The sequence below is a fragment of the Pelecanus crispus genome, chromosome 12 (genome assembly GCF_030463565.1).
Source record: "Pelecanus crispus isolate bPelCri1 chromosome 12, bPelCri1.pri, whole genome shotgun sequence".
NCBI lineage: Eukaryota > Metazoa > Chordata > Aves > Pelecaniformes > Pelecanidae > Pelecanus > Pelecanus crispus.
In genome coordinates this window covers 25,366,231-25,389,056 of record NC_134654.1, presented here as the reverse complement: position 1 = coordinate 25,389,056, position 22,826 = coordinate 25,366,231, and the positions used below count along the sequence as shown (strand labels likewise).

The 22,826-nt window shown below is 36.4% G+C and overlaps 1 protein-coding gene across 4 annotated transcripts in view; it reads left to right on the top strand.

The window, feature by feature from the left end:
* Nucleotides 1–22,826, top strand: part of BPTF (bromodomain PHD finger transcription factor) — a 56,827-nt gene that overhangs the window by 5,859 nt on the left and 28,142 nt on the right. For all 4 annotated transcript variants that reach the window (XM_075720328.1, XM_075720330.1, XM_075720327.1 and 1 more), the window contains exons 2-10: nucleotides 6,789–7,611; nucleotides 14,392–14,615; nucleotides 15,350–15,550; nucleotides 16,086–16,274; nucleotides 18,939–19,112; nucleotides 19,236–19,411; nucleotides 20,631–20,986; nucleotides 21,281–21,412; nucleotides 21,961–22,090. In XM_075720328.1, coding sequence (XP_075576443.1) covers nucleotides 6,789–7,611; nucleotides 14,392–14,615; nucleotides 15,350–15,550; nucleotides 16,086–16,274; nucleotides 18,939–19,112; nucleotides 19,236–19,411; nucleotides 20,631–20,986; nucleotides 21,281–21,412; nucleotides 21,961–22,090 — 2,405 coding nt within the window. The remainder of the gene's footprint in view (nucleotides 1–6,788; nucleotides 7,612–14,391; nucleotides 14,616–15,349; nucleotides 15,551–16,085; nucleotides 16,275–18,938; nucleotides 19,113–19,235; nucleotides 19,412–20,630; nucleotides 20,987–21,280; nucleotides 21,413–21,960; nucleotides 22,091–22,826) is intronic.

Genomic DNA, 22,826 nt, shown 5'->3' with positions numbered 1-22,826 from the left:
ATGCTCTCCCAGGAGGTTGACTTTTAATTAAGGAACCAGTTTGGATATTGCTGTGACAAACATGTAGCTATATCCAGTTTATGAATTCTGCTGTGGAAAAAAAAAAAAAAGTTTCATCGACTGTTTCCAGTTTTCTCAGTGATACCTAACAAGAACTTGCGTGTTGCTGTACATTCTCATTTGAAACTTGCCTGGTGCAAAGTAGTAATATGGGACTGCAAATTTCTGATTCTTGTATACATTTATTAAAACCAAACAAAAATAGGATAGTCTTAGTGAGTTTAGGAGGGTAGTCAAAAGCCAAAATCTCCAGGAGGAAGGAAAACATAGGAGAGGGCATCTTCTCTAAGGAGTACTCGTGCTTCCAGGACATCATATAACTGCCAATTGGTCTTTATGTTGAGAAGTTTCTGTAGTGACTCATGATCTGGAAAACAAAACCAACCCAGTTCTATTTTACTAAAGATGGACTTTTATGTAAGAGTAGTGTAGTTTGACTTAACTTGTGGAACTTGAAGCCAAAATTAATCTCTTATTGGAGGCAAATTGATAGGCTTTTCACTTGCTGGGGTCAATTTTATGGAGCGTGCCTGCGGGGGGCTTGTCTGTATTTTCCTCCCCCTGCCCTCCTGTGCCAGATTACTGAAGTATCTGAAACTTGTCAGTCTGTCTTTTCTCTCCCCTATTCTCTGTCACGTTTATCCTCTCCACTGCAACGGTGAACGGGAACTCTAAGCTGGACTGTTGATGCCCAAGTGCTGAGAAATTACGAGGAAGGAAAAGTTTTTAGAAAAGAGAAATGGGACCAGTTGTGAGCTTTCTCATCAAGAAATGCTGGAACCAGTGTTTATTTTTTAGGTCATACCAGCGCAGCTACCACTCTCCCTGTTTAAACAAGACAGTGGTTCTGGCAGAACGTTTGTTATGTAGGACGTCCATCCACCAATCCATTACTTGAAATATGTTGGGCTGAAAGGCTATGTTTACTAGTACTGTACATCTGGAGTGAAGGGATGTGTAACATGAGCGAGACAAGGCAAAATCGGATTTTTGTGATTTTTTTATTAGGCTACGTGCGTATGTTAATTGGAATACAACTAAAGCACAAAGAGCATGAAAATCATATTTAGTCATGGTACAACCTTTCTGTATTCTGGACCCTGATGTAAATAGTTCATTCAACTCCTCCGTTTTAGAACTGTCTACATAAACCAGAAGATATATTAAAGATGATTAAAGTATTCTTAAGTTCCATATCCTCTTGTGGTAAAGAGTTAAAGAATAGATGTGACTTTCTCTTTTCTTCTTTCAGTCTGTGAATGAAAACAGACAAGCCTTTTGGTCCTTCTGAACCCCACTCCTAAATTTTGAAAGGGTCAGCATTTGAACCAAATAGGTTGAATAGATGGAAATTAAGGGTTTGGTTTTTTTAAGTGCTTTGGTAAATTCTGGTTTTGGGTGGTCAGCCTGTTACTTCAGTTCAGTGACTTCATGTTGTTTCAAATATCATTAGTGTGTTTTGCTTAAATATTTGTAATATAAATTATTTTAATAGATTATGGTATATGGTAAGTGTAGACTATAATTATCAATATCTATAATTAAATGTGCCATGTGAATAAAATTGTTTACTCTTTAATCTTAATTACAGGCAGCTCTTCAACTAGAGAATTCAAAATAGGGAGAGGCAACCACTGCAGACTACTTCATCACTTTTGGAGACAACTAGTGAAGGAATGCCATTTAAAAGAAGCGTATGTTAGATAGAAGTATAATGCTGAGACACTCAAGATGATCTGGATCCTGTAAATAGTCCAGTCGTGGCAGCAGGAGGCTATTGGCAGATCAATTTATCCTTCCAAATAAAGCTATGGAATTTGAATGGCATAGAAATGGACATTTTCTCTCTTTGTACTGGCTAAAACTTGAAGGTGGAATTTGATTTGGGGATTTAGTTAACATGCAGAAACATTCTTAGAAGTATACAATTTACATGTAATAAAACTTGAGTCCATTTTGGGAAACTTCAGTCTGAGTAAATTGACTTCCTTTAATTGAGAGTAGATACATCTAGATTCAGTTTAAAGTCTAGTCAGTCAGGTGGTGGTGACGCTTAAAGGAGAAGTAACTTCTGGTAGTACACCTGCTCTGGAATCCTCTTGATATTTTTTGTTTTAGACAAAGTAGTACATATTGCATTTTCTATTTAAAACAAACAAACGTGCTGCTACGAGAAGAGATTTCTACAAATGGGAAATTATTCAGGGCAATTCGTAAAAATTATTTATCCAAAGTTATTTAAGCTATACCAAGATAAACTGAAAAATATTAATGGCAGTAGGTGATGTAGTAGTACAAAGTTAAGAACAGAGAGCAACGGTGTAATTCTGTTGACTGCTCAGTGTGGTCATCGCACTGAATTTGTTACGCTATTTCACTTCCATATATTGCTTTAAATACATACTAATGTAATGTACATATATAGTGTCCCAAATCAAATAAATGCTTGTTACTGTGTAATCATCAATTGTATAGTCTACAGACACTTGCATTTCTCTCTTAAATGTTTAAATTGAGGTAATTAAATTGATTATTTTTTAATCAATTTAATTACATTTCAATTAACACTTTTTCTCACAGATAGTAGTCAAAATTCCCTGTAGAGGGCAAAATCCATGACGAATGACAAGAAGTGGGGGGGAAAAAAAAAGGTGGTGTCAAATCCTAGATTCTCTAAAATAATTAAAAGTAAAATAAAATAATTTGAATATACAAATATTTGAAGAGACCGAAGTTTTGGGGTTTTTTTTTTTTTTTTTTTTTGTCTGCCAGTGAATGTCAAATTCAAGCATTGGACAATTTCCCTTGTGGAAAAGAAGATTTACTTTCAAAGTGAAGAGCTTGAAAAGTTGGCTATGTTTATTGTAGGAAAGCTTTTTTTCAAAAATTGAGGGATTTTTTTGTGTATATGAAGAACAGTTGGGTAAACAAGAACTATGATCTTCAAAAACCTTCATAGAAGTTGAAACTGCTTCTAAGCAGTGTGAGCTGTATGGGATGTTAGAGCACTGCAGATAATTAGCAGTGAAGAAATTGTTATTATCAGAATTGCACACAAGCCTAGAGGCCTTATTTGGAGTTCAGAACTGCCTTTCTTCAGCTGTCTGAGCTAGTGGCAGGGGAGGGGGCTATCCACCCAACTAGCAGAATACAAAAAATGGCAGCTCATAACAGAGACTGTAGCACTTCCACATCATTCTATCCTATTCCATTGGCCTACACTTTTAATTTAACTTCAGCAGCCTCTCAGAATGCTTCAAGATTTTTGGGCACCTTGGCAGAGAATGTCCATCTTTTTCGCTGGAGATTAGGCTGCTTGGTTTTGTTCGTTTGGGTTTTGGGTTTTTTTTTTTTGTTTTTAAAGTATCTGAAGTGTTTCTTGAGATTGCAGTTTATGCATTAAGCAGCAGTACATTTAAGCAGAAATTGTTTGGAGTTTCTGAATTCCAAATCACACTTTGTGATTCTTCAAAGTTCTAGACTTCAAGATCTGTTCAACCCAAGTACAGGAAATACCAATAACAAATTGGAAATCAAATTGGAAAGAAAAAAAAAAAACCACACCGAGAAAGATTTGAAATACTATGCCACGAAGCCATTCAAGAAAAAACTGTCTGGGTCCCATTTCTTTATAAAATATTCTGCGTCTTTGAATACTTTGGTTTTTAGATCTGGAAACCAGATTATATAGTGTAGAATTGTTCAAAGCAGTTCAGTGTCCAAAAAGAGAAATTATTTGAGTTCTTGAGATGTGGTGTGTGATTTACAGTGTGGATTGGGAGTGTTGAGTGGTACGGTATAGTAACTGTGCCGCATACCACGAGGCATAACACAAAGTAGCGGACAAATGAAGCATGCGTTTTATAATGCAATATGGTTTTCCTTATTGTCTAAACTACTAGTTTTGCAAGTACTTTTAAAATTTCTGTGCTTTATACCAAAGCAAACATGAAAATACGTAAACGGATTTAAATAGAAGATGAAGAGTGGTGTGAATAATGCAACCACACGGTTATATTGTACTTGCACCAAAGTAGAATTCTTTATTCTGGTATTGTGACATACTTTGTGTCCTGATAACACATTTATTCTAGACCTCTAATTGTACCAATATGCTTCCTTTTTAAGAGGAAGTGTTACAGAGCTTTTTTAACTTTTCAGAAAATTAGGAATGCCTTGTTTTAAGGTTCTTTTTTTGCTTCTCCTGTTAGTTTGATGTAACAAATACATCAGCGTTTCTCTCTTGTGAAAGAGACATCAACGAAGATGGTGCATGGGGAGTCTGGGTTTTTTCAGTGAAGGATAAAAATAATGCATAGGACAATTATAATTTTGTTCTTGGAGTAGAAAATATCAACAAATGAGAGGAAATAAGGAGTCTTTGCTTCTTTCAGCAGTGTTCCTTCATTCTAGTTTATCTTTGCCTGAAATTACTGGGGGAGGGGGTTGTCACTTCTGATTAATTTAGCTAAACCGGGGTTATCATTCTTGCTGCTTGAAGGGCTGTTTCTTTTATGGCTTTACTGTGTGACAGACACGTTTTTCTGCTACAGTTGCAAACACTGAAAAGAATCCTAGTTTGTAGCTCTGCCAGTTTTTTGTGATATTTGGACTCTGTGAAGCCCATTAGTGATTTCAGGATATCTGTTCTGTGTTGTTGTTGTCGTGCGTGACCACCTGCTAGGACTGGTCCTACACCCTCCTGCAATATTGAAGGAAGCTTCAGGACTCTAAAGTAATCTAATCTGTGAGCGTGCACGTGTGTGTGTGTGGTTTTCCTTTGGGGTCTTTTAATTAAACCAACTCTGGTTTATGCGTATATGATTTTTGGATTATGATGATAGAAAAGTTGGGTTTAATCTAGATATTTCTTGCTCTAAGAACGCTTGCTTTGTGCCTGGCTGTGAAACTCCGGTGTTTTTGTGTGTTTGCCATGATTAAACATTTTCCACTGATTTGTGCAGCAGCATATTGGAAGACAGTCATACAAGCATTCTTTCATTTTCCACAGTCAGAACTCAAACTTAACTAAACTTGGAAATTTATTTTTATACGCAGATGATGTTGACCCATTACTTCTGTAATGGAAACATCTGGCAGTTCATCTTCTATATTGTTTCAGAGTGTCTAATTTGTTGCATAAGATCTCATTCCTTAAAGTTTGAGAGGGAGAGAGGTATCTGGTGTCATCTTGCCATACTAGCTCAATGATTGATTTATTTTTCTTCTGGAATCATTTGGCAAACTGTCTATTATGCATCAAGATGTTTCTTAAGGGTAGCTTTTCTTTTTGGTAACTTTTCAATGCGTTTAAGTTTTAATAATGGTGTTTTCAGATTCAGCAGGATCTGTCTTTGGGTATCTGCCTGCCTTAGCAGGTCTTTTTTTTTCCTCCCCACTCCCTGTTAGACTTACTCCCTGTATTTATGGGAGGATTGGAGGGAGCAGAGTGGGTTTAAGGTGTGCATATGCGATTGCTGTTATCGATAACTTCATTTTTCCTTTGGATTTTCTCTGTGAACAAAATGCATCCTGCCGACCACTTCTCTGTGTAGAATTGATAATTATTAAATTTAGTTGTTGACCAGAATCTTAGTATGCTTACCAGAGGACCTAAAAACAGTTTTCATCTCAGTTCTTGGTTTTAAACCAAGATGATGGGTTTATGATTAGTTTATGAGATTGTCTAAACTAGATTAAGGAAGTAGGTTTAATGAATGCATCCTAATACCGTAACTGATAGGTGCAAAATACTTGCATGTAGCTGGATACTTTTTTGTTATTTTAATAGAAGATTGAAATATTTCATCTGTCTAGTACTGCCATGTACAGAAAACTTCTTCTTTTGTTTTTCCTTCTGCTTGGCGTCAAGGATAGTGGAATTAAAGGGAAGAAAGTGTAGCATCTCATCTGAATTAAGTACGATTGGTGTCTTTTCTTTTAGGTAGTGAAACAGCTTTTCAGATTAGCTTTTTGTGTTAGGCTTTCTCCTTCCGTAATTCTACTGCCTTCTCATTCTGTGGTTCTCTCCTGTTTTATTGAAGCACGGGGGTGTTTGGTTTTCTGGTTTTAGTTTTTTTAAATTGGGAGTTCCTGAAGCATTTTCATAAAATATCACATTTAGCTTTTGTTTCTGGCTTGTAGGTATCCAGGAGAAATATTCTAGTTAGAAAGCAGTGGACAAAGTGATTTAGGTTCTCTTTTGTATTTTAATTTTGTTGAAATTGATGTCCTCAGACATCTGCTTGAAATGATCTTTCCCGTATACTATTGCTGGATAGCTTGCAATATTTTAATACAAAATATCTGTTGTTTGAAGCTTGAGTCTTCAAGTTTGAAGTTAAAATTCCAAGAAGAAATGATAAACTAGTCATGCTGAATAAAAATGAGAAAAAAATTCTAAAACAATATTTTGGCCGAGGGAAATGTCTTTAATTTAAACAATTAAAATTCTAGAAGTAATTTTTAAGATTCAGTAGACGTATTATTATATGGGAAACGCAACTGCTCTAAGTGTCTAAAGCAAAACTTGATACCTTGTGTATTTTATTTTCATACTGTTAATTAAAGTATAAGATTATTAGCTGGATTATCACATTTATGTAACTGTGAAGATGTGAATCCTTAATTTGCAATAGTTTAGAAAGTTTGACACAGCCATTGCTGCTAGATGTTTAAACATGTTGACCTGTGAATGGCAAAATTCTTATTGTTGTTTTTTATTCCAGGTAGGAGAAGACAAAGAGTGCATCGTCCTCGTTCTCCAATATTGGAAGAAAAAGATATCCCGCCCTTGGAGTTTCCTAAATCCTCAGAGGACTTAATGGTGCCTAGTGAGCATATAATGAATGTTATTGCCATCTATGAGGTACTAAGGAACTTTGGCACTGTTTTACGCCTCTCTCCTTTTCGTTTTGAGGACTTCTGTGCTGCTCTGGTAAGTCAAGAGCAGTGCACACTTATGGCAGAGATGCATATAGTGCTTTTAAAAGCAGTTTTACGTGAAGAAGACACTTCAAATACTACCTTTGGACCTGCTGACCTCAAAGATAGCGTTAATTCCACTTTGTATTTCATAGATGGAATGACGTGGCCAGAGGTTCTGCGGGTATATTGTGAGAGTGACAAGGAATACCATCATGTTCTTCCTTACCAAGAGACAGAGGACTATCCTTATGGACCAGTAGAGAATAAAATCAAAGTTCTGCAGTTCTTAGTGGATCAGTTTCTTACAACAAACATTGCACGTGAAGAGTTAATGTCAGAAGGTGTTATTCAGTATGATGATCATTGTAGGGTTTGTCACAAACTTGGGGATTTGCTTTGCTGTGAAACTTGTTCAGCTGTGTACCATTTGGAGTGTGTGAAACCACCTCTTGAAGAGGTACCAGAAGATGAATGGCAGTGCGAGGTCTGCGTAGCACATAAGGTGCCTGGAGTAACTGACTGTGTTGCTGAAATCCAAAAAAATAAACCATATATTCGACATGAACCTATTGGATATGACAGGCATAGACGAAAATACTGGTTCCTGAACAGAAGAATCATTATGTAAGTAAACTAATCGTTTAGTATTTTCTGAACAATAATATTGTATTGAATGTATTTTTAATATATCCTGTAAGTTGCTGTTGCCGTCTTAAAAATTGTTCTTTCTTTAGATAAGACCATTGCTTGCTGTTTTGTAAGTAGATTTCTAAAGACCATGTAATTAATCCATCAATTTTCTCCAAAATAAATATTCTCGTAATCTATTTATAAAAAGGGGAAAAAAACCCAGGGCCTCTGGCTTAATTTTAATGTGCCTAGAACACACAAACGTGAGGAAAAGAAAGGGAATTTTAATGAGAACTCTCCAGTTTCTTATAAAAGTTATTGAAAAGTAGTTTAACTCTCTTTGTGATCACACACTCTCTTTGTGTGTATAGGACACTAGTTTTGGTGTACTATCACCTGCTTAGTATTTGGCGGTTAGATACTAGTACTGGTTTGATGGTCAGCCTTTGAACCTCAGACTTCCAGGGGCGCTCAAAGGTATTCACAGTATCTACTAAATAGAAATGTTGTATGTGAACACTTCCACAGGTGTGAACAAGACAATTCTAAGCACTTGGTTTAGTCCTTTAAAATATAGTGCCCTTTCTCCAATGCATTGTTAGCTGATGCTTTAAGTATTAATTATCGCTGCTCTTTGTTTCCTGTGTTGTTCTTTCACACTTGTAAAAAAAAAAAAAAAAAGCCATGTTTGATTATTTTTAGTTTCTCCGGGTTATAAATGCCACAGTAGTGTCAAGAAATGTTTTAAAAGATGCAGGGAATCTTTTATACTTTTTTTTTTTTTGTACTCTATGTTTATACTCAATCACATGCTCTACAGTATGTGGTGTATCATTCGGATGGTTCAGCAGGATGTGATGGTCAGCCTGAAGCTGTTGATATCCTAATTCTTCCATTGCCTCATACATAATTTCTATGTTCTCTTTCCAGAAAATTAGTTGAAAGTTTGATTTTCACAAAAAGCGTGGTTGTGAAGGACATGTAACTGATACTGTTTTTGTGCTCTAGTTGCCTGTGCTTTAATAACTTACAGATAGTCTCCTCTGTGCATGGGTTTTGTATCTTTTCTTTCAAACTCTTGAGGAAAAGGTTATTCTAAAGACAGGTTTGTCTCACTACTCCACTGTACTGGCAGAATGATTATATTCTGCTTGCCATTAGAGGTCTGGGAATTAATGTAAAAAAGTCCAGAGAGTCACTTAGGAGGTGATTTTAAGATAAATAGGCAGGCTTTTTTTCCCCCTAACATGCAGGCAGGTTGGTAATTATTTTTGACTAAACTTGATCTATGAAACAATGTTTTTTTTCCCAATGAAGTGGAATATTTGATGTTCAGAAGGTTTTGATACAGGCAGTACTTCAATATATTTTAAACTAAAATAAATCATGCAGGTGCTTCTTGGTCCTTGAAATCTACACACGTGAAAGTACTTTTTCTCTAGTACGTTGGTAGTAATTTTTACTGCACTAGAAAAGACATCTTCAAAGGTTAAATGTGTTTTTTATTTAAATGATTTTGCACTCCTGTTAGGAGTTCAGTGAGCAAATTATTTGTTTCAGAAGTCATAAATCAAGTTTTGTATCCTAATTGGGATTTATTTAAAGAGAAAATAGATCAGTATTCCATTTCAAATCAAAAAGGATGAGAATTGTAAACCATACAGCAAAAGGAAAATTTTTATTGGATTTTCCATTTTACTGATTGTTTTGTTAGTGACTGAAATACTTCAAAATGTAAATAGAAAAGTATTTTTATGTTTACAAAGACAAGAAGAAATGCAGTTCATCCATTAATTGTTTCCTGACTTTCGTATTCTCATGCAGATCGTCTAGGTTGAAAGATTCTTTCTCTGCTAGTTCCTATCCTTCCTGTGACCATTAGATGTCATGCCTGCTGCTAGAGTAAATGTACCTGTGCATGCTTCCAAAACAAGTTCTTTCTGAAGTATGTGGTTTGGATTAAAAATTTTTCAAATCCTCCTGATCGAATCAGAAGAAAAAACAGACGTTCTGGTAGATCTGCAGCAGCAGTACTCTTCAACAGTGCAGTGTGGCATGTACAGAATCAACCAGTTCCACTAGGCTTTTCGTAGAACTTCAACATAATTAAATTTGTGCATAATGTGCCTTAAAACTGTATGCTAAAGCCACTTCATAAGGGGACAAAAGTATTTACTACATAGCGAAATTCCAGGGAAATACAACTAATAATTCACATATATATTAAATTCTGTGATTTCAGTTTTTAATGTCCTTTAGATTCAGTAAGCATGCTGTATTGCAAAACCAACCATTTCACATATATATACTGAACAAGATCAAACCACACCTGATGTCTTGGATAACTGAAGGATAACTTAAAGGATAACTGCTAAATGCTAACACCTGAGATTCATGAACTGATATTATCACATCAACTTTGTTAAAATAAATAGAGCGTATTCACCAATGCCATGTGATCAAATGCATCAGATGAAACCAATAGATCTAAAAATAATCTGTGCAAACACTGATTTGAAATCTTGCCCACGGGGATGAGAGAACCGAAATCCTAAATTCTTGCATTTTTTTGTTTTTGAAAGGTGTTTTTAGGGCTTTTTACTTGTTCTCCCGTCTCCCCTTATAAATGTTATAAAACCATCATACCACTGTTTTTTCCATCTTTTAAAGAGTTGCATAGACTTGTTGTTCACTGATACTTTTTATTTCCACACTCATCACTTGCTGAGGGTAATAAGCCTTGTTTAAGCCCGTCATTGTGGTTTTGTTTCTTTTTTCCCCCCTCTTCTGTTTTACAAAAATGGAAAAGTGGACACTGAGGAAGTCTCCTCTTACACATCCCCATGAGCAAATATTGACAAGATTTAAAAAAAAAAAAAAAAGTGGGCAAGAGAAAATTTAATTCCTGAGTTTGTTCCAAGCTGTTAATGATTTTAGGACGATGTTTAGGATGATGCCTCTGGGTCAGTTGCATTTGTTTTGCTTGTGAAGGTTATTTCTGCAAGTTAACAAGTCAGGAAATTTAGGACTTTGACTTGCATTCTCCTAGTAAACTGCTGCAGTGTTTTAACAAGTTATCTTTCTAGAAATCTTGAGATGCATTGGATTTGTCAAATGTCTATGAAAGAAGATAACAAAACATTGTTTGGCTTTGATTTTGTTAACAGAAATAAGACACAAATTGTTATTCCTGAGTTGTATGTATCTTCCTCAATTGTCAAAAACAGTTTCAGCTGGTTTTCTGCAAGATTTGGTATGCTGTTTATGTTCTTAGTGGGTCCTCCTCTATTTTCTTCAATTAACTAAAAAGGGTTTGGATCTTCATTTGAATAAGGTTACTTTAAACAATTTACTGAATTCTTCAGTTTCTAGTTGTGACAACGTGGAATTCAGGAAGGGGTGTTTCTACTTTGTTATTACTTTACTTGAAAGTTTCCAGCGTCTTTTGTGTTGTCATTTTTTTCAGTCTTAAAACTTGCCTCTAAAGCTTGCCAGTGAATAGTTCCTGGTAGCAAAGGAGGCTGAAGGAGGTAGGAAATATTTGTGTGATTCTTTTCTCCCTTGCTTGGCCTCACTTAATGTATGTGACTCAGCTGAGTCCCCTGGAGACTGAGCAGACCTGTCCAGCACCGAGCTGGCAAATCTGGCTTGTCAGAGGAAAACACTGCGAATCGGTCCTTGCGTGGACTGGCATCTTTTCATCTTCTTTTTATGATAGCCTCTCTGATTTCCTCGAAGGGTAAGAGTAGTGTCCCTTTAGCCAATGCAAGAAGGTGTTCAGGGCAAGTTAGCTTAAATCTTTTAATTGTTAATTTAAATCTTAACTAACTTTGCCAAAATGGACCGCGTAGAATGCTTTCTGCGGTAGGTCTTTGACTGTTAGTGAGTTGGTAACGAGCCCTCCAAGGCTTCCACTGGCATACACCTGAATCTTGAAGTCTGGCCAAAGATGAGTTTTGTGTAAGCATACATAAGAGAAGGCTTGTGGCACTTCATTTTCTGCCTGTGCTTTTGTCAAGAGAAAACGCTAATTCCTGAACTTCTGTTACTAAGGTTGCGGTAGCCTTCAATTCAAGAGAAATTCTATGCTCAAAACCCTATATTAATGAAGTAGAAGGGAAATAAAATACTCTTGGATAACCTCATTGTCCATTTCTAGAATATTATCTGAGCAGTTCTTTAATGGATAGGACTCGCATCACACATGGAAAGATTAATTAGCTCTAGGTGCCTTCTGCAGAATACTCTCTCTTTGTGGTCTAGTGTCTTGATTCTTCACAGTGTGCCTCTGGGTTTTATTGGCCTGTAATATAGCATACCTTTCCTGGTACTGAAGGCTTTTTCTTGAGTTACGTAGGGAAATTGAAGGTAACAGCTAATTGCTTGTCAGTCCGATGGAACATTGTAACACTAGAATAAGAACAACTGATGGGAAAGGAAAAGACAGATGCTTCTTGGGATTTTCAGGGGACATACGCACACATCCTGGACGCATTAGCGTAGCTGTAGCAGTTTCAGATTTGCTAAATGGGGGAGAAAGTGGAAAAAGAAGAAAACTCTTGGATGATCACCATCGAAATTTAAGCAAGGTGTACAAGCCTCTATGCCCGCGTTGCTTGTCTGGCAAATGGGTACTAGTACGGCCTTACTTCATGGAATGATGAGACTATATAAAGCGTTCATATTGTTGCATATCTAGGTCATATAAGAAGATGTATAAATGGCATATCTATATAGCAGACAATCGTGTAATGAGGTAGGGATTCAAAATGAAAGGTTAAAGTTCCCTTTTTGGTGAGCTAAGAAATAATTAAAGTATAAACTTAGCAATAGCGTTATATTCTGCAGTCATGTTTGTAAGGAGCAGAGCAGCCTTACAATTGCTGCTCTGCCAGTGTCTTGCTCTCGCCACTTCCACTGGATGTTTGCCAGGGAAAATTCAGAAGCCATACTTGTCCTTTTCAGTTAAGCATTTTGTTTCATCTTTTTCTTTCCTCTTGCTGTATAAAGCTGTATTTGTGCATTCTCATTTCCCCTTCCGTCTTAGTTTTTGGGTGTTTGCCTTTATCTTCCTTTTCTGTGGCTTTTGTGCACAAACAATAATAAAGGTGCTGCCATTGCTATTATTTTTAGTAAATAACTTTCTTGGTTTAGAGGAAATATGGTTTAAATAATAATTTTTCTTTATCATGGAAGTACACAGGCATAGAATATTCCATACAGTCAAATGATTGTCAGTGTTCAGCTGTTACTTTTTGATGTGCAGTATGTAGGCAGTCTTCCTGAAATGAGCTGTTTTCTGAGAAAACTTGTCAGACTTAACCATGCTAACCTGTTAAAACTAATGGAAAGTTACTGGTAGCCTAAAGGAGTAAAGGGGTATTGCTTTTTATGAGCAAAGGCCTTTATGAGAGAACTGGTAGTGTTTGTTTGCAATGCACCAAGTTTAATCATCAAAACCAAAAGTCTGTTTTGTAGTAATGGCTGTGACAAATCAGTAGTTGAATTTTGAGTAATATTGCCATTATTAACTTCATAACCACCTTATTTCAGTAGTATTCTGATTGAGTTGCAAATATTACAGTACAATACAATGTGGAAAATAGTAGATAGATGACAATCAAGTTGCCTTACGGTTGTTTGGCTTTCTGAATACCTGAGGCCAATTTTTGCTGCCTTTAATGTATAAGTCATGTGGAGGCAGCCAGTAGAGAGGAACGCCCAACAAACCTTACAAGGGTAGGTCTTGCAAACTACAGTCAACTTTCCGTTCCTTATGGACAATTTGATTTAGGATTACTAGTGAGCCATAGGTCCATAATGCTTTTACAGGTAGTGCAAGTGTAGCAATAGTTTTGCTCCTCTTCCACAAGTGAAGGCCAGGCTGATAAGTCATTGTGTCACCCCGTACGGTGTTCACGGTATTGGGAGTGCTAGGGTGTGTTGAGGAAACGAGCGGTCCTGCCCACAGCTAGCCTGGATGTGGCTGCTGCTGCTGAACGGGACCTAACGAGCCAAGCTGAAAACAAGCAGCCTTCTGCAGAACCCCTTGGAGCATCCTCCTTGTGCTCTCCAGTACTCTGGGAGAGCCTGTTACCTGAGACATTGACGGAGCTCGCTGGGGTCTGGTGGCCCCGCCGAGATGCTTTTGACACTGTGGTCCTCCAGTAGTTTTGTCTAGGCTTGTGGTGTCATGGAGTGTCCCAGATTAAAAAAAATGTGGAAATCCCTTGATCTTTTGAAAGGATTGTATTGTGATTCTTTTGTCCCCTACTGGTGCTCTCACAGGTGAATGCCGTAGAGATGCTAATACAAAATATTTTATGAATGTCACATTCTATGCTTTGAATTTCCCAACTTTGCTATTTCCTGAATATGCAGTCAGAAACACTATACTTAATGGATTCTGGAGCCATACCCTCTGTCACTGCAAATTGTAAATTGTTTGAGACTCAGTAGCAGATTACTGGTTACGGTAATGGTAAATAGAATGAGAATAAACCTTATTGCCAGATTGGACAAACCAGTTTTAAGGAGACTCTTCAAAAGCTTTCCTGAGGAAGTTGTCATGAGAACTTCGGAGGGGATGGAAAAAAGGGAGGGAAGTGAGAAAGGAGTATTTGGGTACTAAACTGCACGCATATGAGTGTCCTCATGTGATTTGTTTATTCACATTCAGGTATTGGCATTTTCTTTGCAAAAAGTAGGCTGATACTAATTTTTGTCATTTAAACAGATATTTTAGAATTAATATTTTTTTTAATACTCTTGCAGAGAGGAAGATTCAGAAAGTGAGAAAGATAAGAAAATCTGGTACTATAGCACAAAAATACAGCTGGCAGAGTTAATTGAATGCCTAGACAAAGATTACTGGGAAGCTGACCTATGCAAAACTCTGGAAGAAATGCGTGAAGAAATTCATCGGCACATGGATGTGACAGAAGACCTTACTAATAAAGCAAGGGGCAACAATAAGTCTTTCCTTTCTGCAGCAAATGGTAAGAATATTTTGTTTAATGGGAATAGCTGTTGCACTTTGAAGCAAATATTAGTTTATATTTATTTTATAGTAGTAAGTTTATAGAAGTTGATGGAGAAGCATCATGCAGGTACCAGCATGGCTGCGTAGTGCTGACTTCTGGTAGGACTACGTATCGTGTAGTCCAGGATGTCCTGAATGATTCAGATTCTTGATATGCTTAGGGTGTGCCAGATTGTGATCATTCCAGGTGTTGGAGTGGAGCTGTATTAACTGTCCAGTGTTTCTTGATGTACTGTCCTTTTTATATATATGTATATAACTCCTCATAAACATTTAACACTCTAATTAGAGTTGAAGTTGCAAAAATATTAGAGCTCTAATATTTGCTCCAATATTATGGAAAGTGCAGAAGAATGTATTTCTCCCCTGCAGTTCCCCACCAACTTGATTTATCTACCTCGGAGCAATAAAAAGCAATATAAATCTGTGAAGGTTTGAACTTTGGTTCTAGGGAAGTCATGAAGATTCAGGTTTAAAAATGGATTTAAGTCGTCACTATATAAATGCATAACTGAGAAATCAATAATTAAACCTTTGGAATTGTTTTCTTCTAAGTGGGGAAAAGTAGTAAGAAGTTGGATGTTATCTTTTGTCTCATTGAAAAGAAGTAGTATTTATGTCATGTTATTCTCAGTGGTTCTGTAGGTGGTGGTTTGTTGTTTATTGATGACAATATACTTTCTATTGTAGATGAAATTTTGGACATTATCAGAGCAAGAAAAGGAGAAATAGTAGAAGATAAAAACACAGCAGACGATGAAGCAGAAAAGGCCAAAAGTGATGCTGATAATGACCAGACAGATGCTGAGAGAGGCAAGGAAGAATCTGGAGACCAGGATAAATCTGAGGAAACACCCACTGAGCAAGATGTGGAAAAAGTGAAAACAGAAGGTAAAGAAACTATGACTATGCTTTAATAACTTCATTTAAGTAAAGTGAATCTTTAGTTAAGATCCTCACATTTCTTTAATGTTAATGTGTTGGGGTTTTTTTTAACAATTCTCTATTTTTTAAGTAATAGATGATATTTGTCAGTTCCTTTGTGGTTGTATATTGTAATTGGTTTTTCTTATTAAGTAGTTTCACAATTTTTCCTGTTTTTCAAGTTAAATACAGCTAGCTTGTAGATACCTGGGCTTGAGGTACAGGTGGCACTTACAGATTGCGATCAATGTGTTTGTAGTAAGCAATATTACATCATTTTTGACATTGTTCTCCTCATCAGAATTAAATAGTTTGTCCTTTGATTCCGAGACAATACTATCTCATAGCAAAAGCAAAAAAAAAAAGAGGAAAGCAAAAAGCTCCATCTTTTTCAGCATTATCAAACAAAGCTCCTGAAGTTGCTTTCTATGGATGATGCCAAATGACACCCTAAGACATACTAAAGAATATCCCTAAAGTTTTGTTGTGCATTTTACTATAGAGGCAACAGTCGTTGGGGATAAAAGTAACTCTGTGACATCAAGCACTGATGACAACAACACAAATCCTTCTGCAGGAGAGACTAGTTGCTCTGAAGGCAAGAACGCAATGGGGTGTCAGTCAGAAACCCTTGATAGCAACAACGTGGCAGAGAAGAAGGTGGCATCAGAGCTCCCTCAGGAACTCTCAGGTACAGAGGGCACTGTTACCAATGCCTCTGTAATTTGGGGAATCTGTTAATATTTTTCTATCTGGTTTGTCTGCTAAAACCATTCACAGCGTATATCACTCATGCTGTTTGCTTGCAGTGCCATCCTTTACTGCTACGTTGTCATTAACATTTCAAAGTTAATTTTCTTGCAACTAGTGCTTGAAATTTGTGGCCCATTAGCATTTGTTTCCATGCCTTCCAAAGATGACTATGGCTAAGCTTTTTATGTTCTATTTTCTGTATATTTTATTTTTCCATAGTGATCCATAATGATTGTTAGCATCCTATCAAAGTTTATTTCAAATTCTAATTTGCTGCTGGCTTGTTTATTATTTTAACCTCTCATTGACTGTATAAATTACTAACAAACAAAGTATTTTCATTCACGTGAGTAAACCATTGCACTGAAATGTCAAGATTAAAATTGTCATGCTAGGAATTCTAAACAGACTTCAGAATTATAAGCACAGAGGCTCTTGTTGTATTTTAATATGTTTTGTTCTGCCATGTCAGTGATTCAAAAGTAGTAATTTATACTATTTAATTTTTTAAAAAAACAATCAAACAAACCTCAGATTTAGGAATAAATGGGACTTGATTAGGTGAAACATAAATTATCAGTGTACTATTTTAGAATGATATTCTATTACATTTAGAATTAGATTCTATTACAAGCTTTACTACATAACCAAATGGTATTCTAAACATCTGATTACTGTTAAAATGATCTTTTCCGTTCTTAAAAATCTAAAAGTAATCTGATCTGTGATGTAGCCATACTCAGTGTTATGTTTTAAAAAGTGTGGTAGTAAATGTTTTCTCTCCTACAGAAATAGTTCTCTATTTGGATACAGATTGCAGTTTTTGAACTTGCAGATGTGAATGCATCCAAACCTTGTAATAAACTTTGTTAATAGGAGGAGAAAACAAAAGTTAAGATTAATCCGTAATCTCGAAGCCTCACAATACACTTTTTTAATACAGAAAATGTCCTAGTTCATGGGACAAAAAGCATACATTTTAGATATTTGACCAATGTTTTTGCCTGTTCTCATATTTTTTATTCCATTTTAAATTTAAAATAACTGTATAGAGGTTTAATGGAAAAGAGACATATACTATAACTTTGTTCCAGACACATTTATGCGTTCGTATTTTATTTTAAAGATTCACCTCTATATTTATCATTGTTTCTTTATTATAGTTTCACAGGTACTTTTCTCCTTCCAAAGTAGTGGGCTTTTTTTGTAGGAAAGTGTGCGTGTGTGGAGAGTGTTCTTCTTCAAGTCTAATTTACTGTATTCATAGTGATACTTGGGTTCCCATTATGAAATTTCAGTTTGAGACACTCATTTCAGAGGGAGGGAGAGATCCTGAACCAGTATCAGTGAGGCAGCTACCTACAAAGAGGGGGAAAATGACAGTAAAATGCAAAGCTAGACTCAAACCTGTCTGTCACCATCCTTGTTAAGTGCAATTTGGATATGAGTCTGTAATGAAAGAGTCTAGTTTGGGTGCTTCCACTGTCCTCCAAACGGCAGGCACCACACATGGTTCCATTTTTCCTCTTAGTAAAAAGGCAAATGGATCGAACAGTGGTGGTCACCCACTTGGCAAAGTCAGAACTCAAGATGCATTCAGGTTAGGGATCTTCTAAGAATCCCAGAATATCTACCTAATCGTCTTTCTGCTAGGAGTGAATATTTCACAAAAAGGAGGTTTTGTTCTATCACCTTTCTTAATAACAACAGAATCCCTGATGTTTGGAAGAATTCTAGAAACAGAAAAATCTTGGGTTTTTTGAACAGCTAAGCAGTGTCTCTTTTGTACAAAATCAAGAAGACGACATTTTGAGGGGTGGTGGCTTGTTGTTACTGGGAAGCTGCAGTGATTTATTTCTAGGTAGCTGCAGTTCACCGGTGCTGTAGTTGAAAGATCGTACTCATGCAGTATGCTTCAGCAACAAGTGAGGTGGCAAAAATGCCCACAGCTGTCAATACAGACAGTAACAAGGACAGCTGAGGACCAGGAACCCATTTGTCTTACTGAGCTTGAAGCAACATCTTGACCCATCAGATTGTAAGAAAGAGACTGATATTTTAAGTTTGCAGAGGAGACATTTCGATACAGAGTGGTGCCAGTGGAACTGAAATCTGTGGGATTCCTTAGAATTAATGTGCTGAAGAAGAGACAAAGACTTGGTGGAAAACTGGAGGGGAACTGGAAGGTGTAAGCTTTGAGGAACAGCTAAAGCACAAGAAAATCAAGAGAGATAAAAATAGAAGCTGCAGGAAGACCAAATTTGTTGAAATTTGCATTCTAAAAACAAAGCCTCAGTAGAGGGTTCTCTGTGTGTGCATCTATAGGAAAAAAAAAAATTGTCTTGTATTTAAAATATATTTCATCTAAGTATGAATTTCAGTTCTTAAGAGCTGTGAAAGTTGAAACTGCTTGAAAGAGAACAAAAAATACTTTCATGGATGCAGTGCTCTGGGGGGAATTAATATTTGATGGGTATTTCTCTCCAGTCCAGCAAAAGATGTTCATCTGACTTTAGTTCTAAATTTTGCATTTAAAAAAAGAAAAAAATTAACATTCATCCAATTTAAAAGAAAAACTAAAAGTGAAGTTGTTCTTTTGTAGAAGAAACTGGTCAGATGATCCCTAGCAACAGTAGCAGTGCATCTGCTGCACCCCTACACTCAGATGTTGAAAACAGCAACGGTAGTGAGTTGGGCTCTGGGCAGAGTGACTCCATCAAGACGCCTGATGATGCTGAGAATGCAGAGAGGGGATCCCAGACTTCAGAGGACATAGGTAATAATAGTGTCTCTAACTTTCATTTTATGCATCTTTTCTTTTTACTTTATAACTCCCATACCTCAATAGAAAACTTCCAGTTCTTTAAGTTTGTTTTAAAAGCTTTTTTTTCCTGGGCAGGAGAGAAATCTAATGGTGAAAGAAGTGATTCTCCAGGCGCAGGAAAAGGCACGCCAGGTTCGACGCGAATGCTCACAAGATTACGAAATCCAGATAGCAAGTTGAGCCAGATGAAAAGCCAGCAGGTTGCTGCTGCAGCACATGAAGCAAATAAGTTATATAAAGAAGGCAGAGAGGTTTGTGCACATCTTGGAAAATTCAAAGTAGTACAAAAACTGTTTTAGAAGACTGGTAATATTTTTAAGAATAAGTGATTTTGGCAGACTGGAGGTACTTAAAAGAAAAAAGTAATACATTAACAAATGGTGAAATTGTAATATCACAGGAAGCTTTTTTCCCCCTCCCTCTCCTTCGCTTTTGCTCTCTTAGTTGCTATCTACAGAGTAGTACGACAGTGACCCAGTGCACCTCCTTTCCTTTAACGTGCCAGTCATAAAAGTTAGAGACTTGTTTACTATATAGCCAGTAAAAGTTTTATGTGTATTCTCCTACTTCTGTCTTCAAATCTCTCAGAACTGCTGTGCCAAAACCACAACTTTACAGTAGTTTGTGTTTGATTATTGTTTGAATAACTAGGTAATAGCCACATTCCCAGTTCATAACAAAAATGTACTGGCAGAGTTTGGTCATTTGAAGACAATCATTGCAGAATTGTGGCACTGCTTGATGCAGACCAAAGTGAAATCTCTCAAATGTCTGCCAGTTGGTATAAACTTTTTGTATGGCTGTAGATTGTTTGCTGGGTTTTTGGTGGTTTGTTTGGGGTTGTTTTTTTTAAGTAGCCCAGTTTCTCCAGGAAAGAACTGTTTGAATGTTAAGACTTCGTTTCAGTTAGTTGTCTGCAATATTATTTGGTATATTAATGTTATTTTTGTTAACTGGTTTTCCTTGTAAGTTAGCATTTAGCATATTTATTCACCATTCTCTGAAATTTGGAACTCAGTTATGAGTAATTAGACCAGTGATGTTATCTGTGCCATGTTTTCAAAGTTGAGGATATTTGTTTGCGTAGCTGCATGTATGAGTTCTGTGATTTACCAAGGAGGGGTTTCACAGAAAGCTTACTTAAGTTTAGTGAAGCTATTTTCCCAAAGCTGTCTCCCTCAATAGGCATCATTCAGAGCAGCAAATGGGTTCCTGTTTGACTCCTCAGGGGCCTGGGTGGCAGGTTTTTTAATGTTAAAGTTGATCTTAGGGAATATCCCAACTCTATATACAATCAGTGATGAAGTACATATGTTTAGTGTATCAGATAACCAGTTATTTGCTTCTACAAACTGATGCAAGGTATTTTTATTATTTTATATATAGACAGTTGAAGCCTAAATCATAAATAAGTAAATAAAAATATTTGAAACTTAAGTGAGTCTTTAAAATGATTCTTTCTTTCACAAGGTTCTGGTGGTCAACTCTCAAGGTGAAGTCTCCCGAATGAACACAAAGAAGGAAGTTGTGATGAAAGGAAATATCAACAATTATTTCAAATTAGGGCAAGAGGGGAAGTATCGTGTTTATCACAATCAGTATGCCACTAATTCATTCGCATTGAACAAGCATCAGCACAGGGAGGACCACGACAAGAGACGACATCTCTCGCATAAATTCTGTCTGACTCCTGCTGGAGAGTTCAAATGGAATGGGTCTGTACATGGGTCCAAAGTTCTTACCATATCCACTTTGAGGCTAACTATTATTCAGCTAGAAAACAATATCCCGGCATCATTCCTTCACCCTAACTGGGCTTCCCACAGGTAAATTAATAAATGAAAATATATATTCTCTTGTTTTACGTGTATTTTTGCTAACAGTGTTAATAAGCAATGGTCTTTGTTTTTTCAAATCGGCGATTTCCAAGCACCGTACTTCGGTATATTAAAATACAAGATAACGTACTTGTGTTTTGTTATGGATAGCTAAAAGGATTGCACATTTGAGTAAAGCATTAAAATCTAGGAGGTTTTATCCTACCATTAAATCTTATTAACACAGCATGCTATGTTAGTGCATGTTGTATGTTTCAGGTTTTTATCTTTTTTCCAATTTAGGTCTAACTGGATTAAGGCTGTTCAGATGTGCAGCAAACCTAGAGAATTTGCACTAGCGCTGGCTATATTGGAATGTGCAATTAAACCGGTTGTGATGCTGCCAATCTGGCGGGAATCGTTGGGGCATACTAGGTAAAATAAATAAACATAAAAATCTTTTTGAATATGAGAACTTCAGTTTGTTTTACAATGACTAGTTCCTCTAAGCCTGTAAGAATTATGTTTAAATTTAGTCAGACATTCAGCACTTGAAGTATTTTTCTCAACCAGAAACTCTGAAAATACATGACAAGATTTTTATAGTGTCATTGCTCCTGCAAGGCAAGTTTTGTTTTCTTTATGTGAGCCACCGCCTCAAAGTGATAAAATTTTTGGAGACTGGAAGAGCAAATTCCAACACACTCAGTTCAGTGGAGTCTGTATTTTGTCTCTTACTGTGTCACAGAAGCAGAAACGAAATGTGTCCGATGTTGGACACAGTTGCAGGCATCTGTGTTTGCCTTACTGGAATACCCAAAAAAAGCAGTGCTCCTATTGCAAATACTACATACAACCTGATACTGAGCTCTTAACTTCAGATATCTAAAATTATTCAGAGGTGTGCTATATGCTGTTGTTTGACTTCTTATATGTGCTTACAAGATCCTGTACTTAAATGTACTAAAATCTATATGTATTAGATTACGCAGAATGACAGCAATAGAAAGAGAAGAGAAGGAGAAAGTGAAAAAAAAAGAGAGAAAACAAGAAGAAGAAGAAACAATGCAGCAAGCTACCTGGGTGAAATACACATTTCCTGTCAAACATCAGGTAAGGTTTTCTTTTGTGTGAAGAACAAAAAGAATACAGACATTGTTGATTTCTTACTCTTTTCCTGTTTTCATTTTAAACTTAAAATTTTAATGTCACTGCGTTACTCCCCGCCATTGGAGTAAGAACCACGCCCACTTAGTCAAGCACATAATCTTGGTCTGAACTAAATTTGACATGTTGTTATGCTCTTAGTGACACTGCCTGAGTTGACAGATGTTTGTCTGGAAAATGCAGCCTTTCCTAATGGAAAGGTTCTACATGATTATTGGAATCTTGTCTCTGTGTTTGTCCCTGTCCAGTGTTTCCCTCCCATCACCACTTCCCCCCAAAAAACACTAGCCTAGCTACTTTACTTTGGAAGGTTGTATTATGTGATGGGAACTACTATAGAAACCTCTTTATATTCTCCTTCAGTAGATATTAAATGCTTCTGTTGGAGTGGTTCTTTGCTCTAAATTTATTCGTTGTAACAAACGTACAGGTTGATTCAAAAGCTTGTATAATCTTTCAGCTTTTAGGTAAATAGCTTCTCACTGTTACATGAAATTAAAATGGTTTTTAGATGTTACTATGATAGAATCAATTTAATTATCAGTAGATATGTCTTTCATTTTAGATAGTACATTATTTTACAAATATACTTCAGCTTGCTTGAAGAAGTCTGTAAATTGAAGTTTTTGTTTCGTTTTTTTTTAAAAAATCATCTTAGGTTTTGAAATGGGTATATACACTA